Source organism: Parasteatoda tepidariorum, chromosome 6 (assembly GCF_982258835.1).
Source record: "Parasteatoda tepidariorum strain Cologne lab strain chromosome 6, Ptep-v5.0, whole genome shotgun sequence".
NCBI classification, from domain to species: domain Eukaryota; kingdom Metazoa; phylum Arthropoda; class Arachnida; order Araneae; family Theridiidae; genus Parasteatoda; species Parasteatoda tepidariorum.
In genome coordinates, this window is record NC_141760.1 from 41,446,571 (window position 1) to 41,454,314 (window position 7,744).

At 27.6% G+C, this 7,744-nt stretch overlaps 1 protein-coding gene and 1 long non-coding RNA gene across 7 annotated transcripts in view; one reads left to right on the forward strand and one right to left on the reverse strand.

Annotated features, from left to right (window-relative positions):
- LOC107454397 (uncharacterized) overlaps positions 1-3,424 on the forward strand; it is an 88,814-nt gene extending 85,390 nt beyond the window's left edge. For 5 of the 6 annotated variants that reach the window (XM_016071590.4, XM_016071591.4, XM_043046524.3 and 2 more), the window contains one exon: positions 1,221-3,424. In XM_016071590.4, the coding sequence (XP_015927076.1) occupies positions 1,221-1,779 (559 nt within the window). In that variant the 3' untranslated portion in view covers positions 1,780-3,424. The remainder of the gene's footprint in view (positions 1-1,220) is intronic. The other variant, XM_043046521.3, reaches the window with a different exon arrangement.
- Positions 3,425-6,898: 3,474 nt separating this feature from the next.
- LOC147807796 (uncharacterized) lies at positions 6,899-7,562 on the reverse strand. The gene is made up of 2 exons (XR_015434590.1): positions 7,263-7,562; positions 6,899-7,206 (listed from the first exon to the last, which is right to left on the reverse strand). It is a non-coding gene; the product is annotated as an uncharacterized LOC147807796 (long non-coding RNA).
- Between the last annotated feature and the right edge of the window lie 182 nt (positions 7,563-7,744).

The following is a 7,744-nucleotide window of genomic DNA, read 5'->3' on the forward strand; positions in this document are numbered from 1 at the left end:
GCTCCCTTAGAAATGTAGTTTTTTCCCTTAGAAATGTAGAGAGTACTGCCTTTTCTGTTTCATCTATATCATAAAAATTGCTTCAAAAATATGAGTTCTGCGCAAATGCCCAGTTCTTAGGCATCTACAATATTTTGCATCCTCTGATAAAACTTGTTTTTGTAACAAATTTGTTTTAATAAGAAAATGTTTTTTTTTTTTTTTTGCAAAGTCGCAATCTGTGCTGTGTCCATCAATGCTGGCTTCAAGTTTAATCAATGAAAAAATTAAAAGCTATTTTTAAAGAAAAATTTTCAATTGTATACAATTTTAAAATTTCGTTCCGTTTTTAAAATTTTGCAATAATTTTCTGTGATAAAAAAAATATAAAAGTTTTGTGAGTTAGTAAAATTCAGTGTTCTGATTCTGATAAAGATATTCAATGTTTGTCAGTTTTTGTTGTTTCGTCCTCTTTCTTTTCTTTTTTTAAAATTTTTATTTCTTTATTTTTTTTTTTTTTATTGTCTGGTTCAAATTGATGTACATAGCTTTTATTTCTGGTTAAAGAAATATTCTATACAATTTTTCTTTTACCAGAAGTGAAAGTTTCCTATGATGGTTTTTAAATTTTATTGAGGAAATTGCATGACTAAAAAGATTAACTTCAATAATCTGAACATTGATCATCTGAAGTAGATTCAATCTCAATAATATCAGATAATTTAGGTTCTACTATATTTATAAACAATTAAAAGAGAACATACTAAGTCAGAATCAGTATTTGTTGAAAGTATTTTCAAAATGTCCTGCTTGACTAATACTCCATTCATACACAGAATAAAAAAAAAAGGCTTCTGACACCACAAGCCTGGAAAAAAGAATGTCTCTTCAAATTTACGCCATTTGAGAACCATCCTGTTTAGCAAAAATATCTAGATGGCGTAAAGAGCCATTCATCATGACCCTGAAATCTGGCATGACTTAGAATTGTTTGTCTCTCAACACCTATCTATGAGCAGAGTAGATAAATTTTAAAAAAAAGAAGAGGTTTTAGTTTCTCTTAAAATGCAATATGCCTGATGTAAAATTTGAAGACAGTTAGCTGGAACAAAATAAGGGCAATATCTGTAGAGGGTATGTAATCGAAGGTGAAGAAAATTAGGATTAAAAAAAAAGCTGTAAAAAAATTAATAGTGTATGTTTGGAGATAGTATTGGTAATATGTTTTGTTTATTTTATAGGTCCACTAGTATCAACTCAGAGTCAACAAAAACAACTCTCTCAAGGAGTTCAACATATGAAAAAATAGACAAAATTTCTTCTAACTCTAATAGTAAACCAAAAGTAAACACTCGTTATTCTGCGCCACCGCGATGCAAACCATCTACTTACACAACAAGAAACACTCAAAAAGCTCCACCTGTACCTGGGAAGCCTACCGGAGGTGCAAGAATTGTTAAACCCGTCACACCTAGGCCTAAACCAAATGCAATTACCTCTAGAACATTAAGGCAGTCCTCCACTTTTACACCTAGTTATGCAGCTTCATCTAGCCCACCTGCTTGTATCACCAGTGGAAAAACATATGGGAATTCTCAAACTTCCAAAGTCTCCATACCCCTTGTAACTGCCCCATTCGCTTACAATGAATCTTCTGATTCAATATCTAGTAAAAATGATAGCAATGGGATACATCATGCAAATGACTTGTTTCACAATGTTCACCATTCTTCTACAGTTTTCAACAATTTTGACAAAAATGATAGTGAGTCGGATGATAATAATCTAGCTGAAACATAGTCTCACTTGTGTTATATTAGCTTTATTATTTTGGTACTTACATGTTATTTCAGTATTTGTTTTTGGTGGTCAGATTATATCTACTTTTAGTTCAAAAACAATTTTTGTGTGCCTGCATATATGTTTTGCATTGTTAGCTTGCTCCTTTGTAGAATGTAATGCTATCTAAATGAAGTTTAGTTCTTTGATTATTTTAGAAATTGTGATTGAGAATATTTATACTTAAATCGCCAGTTGTTTACCGCAATTTTTCAAACTAATTCTATTTAATTAAAAAATCTCATACTTATAATCTCAAATCTCATACACCTAATGATAAATTTAAAAAGTGTTTTGATTCCATTAAATAAGCAATTTAAAAGGAAAAATTGAACAAACTTTATTTTTGGTTTGAATATTAAGAAAAAGATTTTTTTGTTTGTTTTCAGACAAAATGATTTTTATATTGTCAAATGCTTAATGCAAAAAAAAAAAAAAAGTGTTTACTATAAAAAAATAGTTATTGGTATTATAATCAAAACATTAATTATTTCTATATGAAATGTTTTTTTTATGATTAAATATTTATAAGAAGATTGAAATTATCGAATGTACGTACATAAGCATTTTTTTTTCATCCAAGTGAAAGTGAAAATTTTGATGGCCAGAAAATTTTAGACCCATTTTTCTTGTATTTCTTCATCGAATTAATTTCATGAGAACAAAGCCCATTTAGGTATAACTATTTTATGTTCGCTAGGCACAACCAGAAAGTAACAGAAATTTAGTTTCTTTTTTCATCAGATTAAGCTTTGGTAATTTCTTGTTTTTTAAAAGCATATGATATTAGCCTAGACAGAAATGGCACATTTAAAAAATACTGCTATCACATGTAAGTTCCAAATTTTTTTTTATATGAATTAAGTTTCATTCCTCTCTTTAAAAAATAAATATGCTATATTGTTTTAGTGTAAGGGATTTCAACAATATGCAGTAATTGCTTTAAATAGTTAATCACTATGTTAATTTTTTGTTTTTAAATCACACTTCTAGTTATATGATGGGCACTGCTCTGCTTTTGACTGTGATTTTTTTTTCTCTCAACAGAATCAATACATTGAAGGAAATGAAGATCATTATTAAATCCTGTTTTTTTAAACAACAGGTTTTTTCTTTCTTCACCAGAATATCTTGTGAATTTAAATTTTTTTAACCAAGCTATACAACTGTGCATTTTAGTACATATTTAAAGTGCCCCATTTAAAAGTTGCTCTTCTAGTTTTATGAATATTTTATACATGACATTTTTATAAAGATGTAAATGTATAATCTGATGTATAATTTTATTAATTTTGTACTTATTTTATAATTAAAAGAAAAATCATTTGCTGAATCTTCAAATCTGTCAGCAAAGATGATTGTACCAAGTCATTGTTTCTAGTCTGAGGAAATTAATACTGATGCAGCTTTGCAACAATAATTTCTTAAAGTTAATGTGTCTTTAATATATGCATCATTTATAACAAATTGGTGTATTGGTATATGCGTGTATTGTTATAAGGTCAATCTTACATTTAGCATCTAGTTGAAATTTTTTTTTTTATTTGATACATATTTTTAATTTTAAGGGTTTTAGAAATGTTCATCATAAAAATTGCTTTTAAAATATTTTATTCTTATCTGGTTGTAATTAATTTTAATTTTGTTCCAGTAAATGAATTATTGAAACATATCAGCTTTTTAAGTTAAAAATTAAATTTAAAACACTTTTTATCAAAATAAATTATAGTTTATTTCCAACCTTTTCTTAATTTATAAATTTATTGAAATTGTGAATTAACTACATTTAATAATATTTACAGTTTCTTTTATTTTTTATGAAATTTTCTCAGTGTGAAGTAAAGAAATAAACATTGTGTTAATTTGATATAATCGAATCTTGAAATTTGATATCAAAGCTTATTTTGACTAAGAATAACACTTATAATCGTTTTCTCCCAATTAGTAATTATTTCAATATTTAAATAACATAGATAGAATATCAAAAAGGAAAAAAAAAATGTTAAAAGCATCAACCTCCATATTTCATAAATTTCTTTGTGATACACTTTCATAGAAAACATTTTTTAAAAATTTATTCATAAAATATTATTTTTCCTTAATAGTTATGCTAAGCAATAACATTGTCACATAACAGCAACATTATCACATTTGATAACATTATTCAATATTGACTATTATGTGTGCTTAAATTATTTTGTATTTTTCATTTCAACAATATTATTTATATTGAATACTTCTAGTAATCAAATGTGATTTAAGTTAAGAAATATAAGGAATTTTGATCTGAATTTTGACAATTTATTAACTTAAATGAACTAAAATACTGTTTGGCAAACACGAGATGAACCAGTGAGGTTGTTTCCAGTTAGGTCAGGCTGCATCTCGTATAGGCCAAACAGTATATTTGAATATTTTACTATTATTTTCCATTCAGCAATACTTTATACTTTCATGCTTTGCAGTGTATTTGTCTTGTTAACTTTGTGGTAGATATATAACTTAAACATTTTGCTACTTAACAATTTTTAAATAAACTCATAGACTAATAAATAACCAAAATTGAAATTAAAAAAATTGGATACTGGTTAAACTGTTTTAATATTGGCTGTTAGGGAAATGATTTTATGTATGCATAATATACAAATCTGTTTAATGTTACTAACAGTTACTCTTTGTTGCAATTCCTGAATTTGCACAATTTCATGAACAAATAGAATGTGGTTAAAATATTTTTAACAAACAAAGCATTAACATATTTTTTAAAATTATTTTTTTGCTATTGTAAACTAATTAAACGAATAATTATACAAAATTATTGTTGACATTTCTGTTTCAAAATGAGCGATTTTTAACTTCATCATTTTATTGAGCTTTAATATTTTAGTTTAGTAATGTCTGCTCACTGTAAATAAATTCACAGTATAAATTTAATTTGAATTGGAAACTGCATGCTGCTATTATACTATCATAAAATTACAATCCTTTAATAAAAATGTACTACATAATTTTAATATTATAAATCTACAAAGTTAATGATTTAATATTAAATTGTAGAAAAAATCCTAATAGAGAAATATAATGAGAGTATCTTATAATTTATCATCTATTAAATTCTAGTGCTTTACTTTTTAAAAAGACCTATCTAAAATAATTTCCAACCTTTTGAAAAACATTGCTTTAAAATTTTTCAGAAAATCTTTACTTAATATTTAAGCGTTCTGAAAATCTAAACACTTCATCTAATTATGCTCGCAAAATTGTCCAAAATGTATTGGTTGTTATTGCAAAAAAATGAATACGTCCTAAATATGCAAACTAATATTGAACACAATTTACCATATGTTCTTATACTAAAATCTTTATTCCAATTTGTATGGTATTTAGATATTTAATCAAATTATATATTCTAATCAAATTATACTCAAAATTGAGTACATTCTTAATAAGACTTATTAAATATATAAACAAAGTGAATATGTTTTAATCCGAATTCCACATATGCTAAATATTTTAACCTTCCAAGTATTTCATCTATTTGAGTGATTTTGTGCACATTTTTCCCAATATATCGACCTTCCGTTAGATAGTAACCAACTAAGCCAATGTTACATGAAAAAATTCTGGATCTGATGCTTGGAAGATTAAAACAAAAAAATGTGTGAAATCACAAATTCATTATAAAATTCTACCACTAGCAATAAAAAAAATATATTTTAGATAAAATTAATGTCTTGAAAATTTGAATTTTTCATGCTTTTGTGATGATGTAAATATTAACCAATTCTTATTACCAGTATTTTATTGCACTGTACCTTCAAGCCAAAGCAACTTGATTTTAATTTTTCTAAATGGTTCTACTTAAGACTATATTTGAAAAGCATATTTTCTTTTAATGAATTTGAATTTTTATGTTTCAAATTTTGTGATATTTAATACTAATTCAAATTCAATGATTTCAATTAGTACTATGTACATTCTTCTCTGCTTTTATTTCGACAATCTTATTTATGTGAGTGTGCCATAAAGTGCTTTTATTTATTTTCTTTAAGATGGTATTATTTAAATTTTGTAAATTAAATGTACAGTTTTTATCTTTATTTTAATTATTGCACTTTTTTGTTATTTGATCATATGTACTCAAGCTGTTAATATAAAACTGGTTTTGAGCATGTGTGTTAATGTGATATGTTAAATAAAACAAAACATTTTATTCAAAGCTTTTATATTATTTTAACACTAGGGCAGGGGTCAGCAACCTGCGGCTCGCGATCCGTATGTGGCTCTTTCGATGTAAACTCGCAGTGTTGCCAATTACATTCCAATTCTATCTCACCCATAGCAGGACGACAGGAACACAGAGTGTTAACGTCAATTTTTCAGAAAAAAATAAACCACGAAATTCCAATGTTTCACCGTATAATTCATCAAGAAGGGCTTTGTGCCTAAATATTTCTGACCGAAATGGTTGAGGTAACGAACTTGGTAATTAAGATTATTAACAGCATCTTGGCAAAACCACTCTACCATCGCCAGTTTTCTGACCTACTTCTGCACAATAAAGTGCGATGGCTTTCCAGAGGTAACTTATTGCAATGTGCTTGAGTGAAATAAAACATTCCTCAATGAAAAAAGCATTGAACATCCGAATTGGAAGAAGACAAATGGCTGCAATAATTCAACTTCATGGTAAATACAGCAGGGAACCGATTATCCGGAACGATACCATCGCTATTCCGGATAACTGATTTTTCCGGTTTTCTGAATCGCTACAAAAAGCCGTTTTTTTTTATTGTTAAACCCAACTAAAAAAAATAATATTTGGAAATAATCTTAAAAAGAAGAAAAAAACGAAGTAATACACTAATGATTATTTCCAAAATGATAGTAAGGTAAACATCTTTCCAAAAAGAAAGAAAAATCTTATGAGGAAGAAAAAAAAATTTTTTGTTCAAAAATGCAAGAAAATTTATTGAATTTCGTTCCGGTTTTTTGATTTCCGGATAACGGGTTCTGTACTGTACCACAATGAAACTAAATGAACTAAACTGAAACTGCAAAGGACAACCCAGCCTACGCCTTGCTTGAAGAAGTAGTTTATTTCATGAACAAATTACATAATCTTGTTGAAGGCATGGAGAGAGGTAAATTACTTCATTTTAAAAATCTGAAGCAATATCTTGAATGCAACTATTGACATGAATTACTTCAGCATAGCTTTAAAAAATATAAAGAATATTCGCTGAGAGATTAAAGCAATTCAAAACAAACAGAAGTAATCTCGCTTTCATAGTAAATCCTCTCAACACAAATACAAATGAGATTAACATTGAGACATTTGGAATGGATGCTGAATATGAAAACCAAAGGCTTGGGGAGTTCACAGAACTCAAGAGCAAGTTGGAGGTTCAAAAATGCATGCACATCGCGCAACACAAGTGGACAGCTCTAAAGGAAATTCTGCAAGTTGATGCCCTTATATTCGGCACATATAAAGCAATATTTGGCAGAATAGTTTTCCAGAATACTACAGTGAAGTAAAGAAGTTGACATATTCGTGCGAGCAACCGACAAATAAAAACTAACTAACAAATAAAAATTGAGAGTCTTCCTTGAAATTTAAAACAAGTTATTAGCCAGATTTAAACTTTCAAAAGGCATGCAAAGCCAATACTCCCATTGATGGAACTATATATATATTTGTTTTGATATGAATAAACATTATTCCGTATTTAAAGCTGTTTATTTCAAATCAAAAAACAAATGTATATAAAAGCGAATACTGTAAATCAAAAATTTTTAGTGGCTGTTAAAAACTGGGAAATTCTGTATATTGTAATTTTTAGCTCTTCCATTTCAATAGGTTGCGGACCCCTGCACTAGGGGATAATAACCTGTTCGCTGCCACCTACTAACCACAATCACT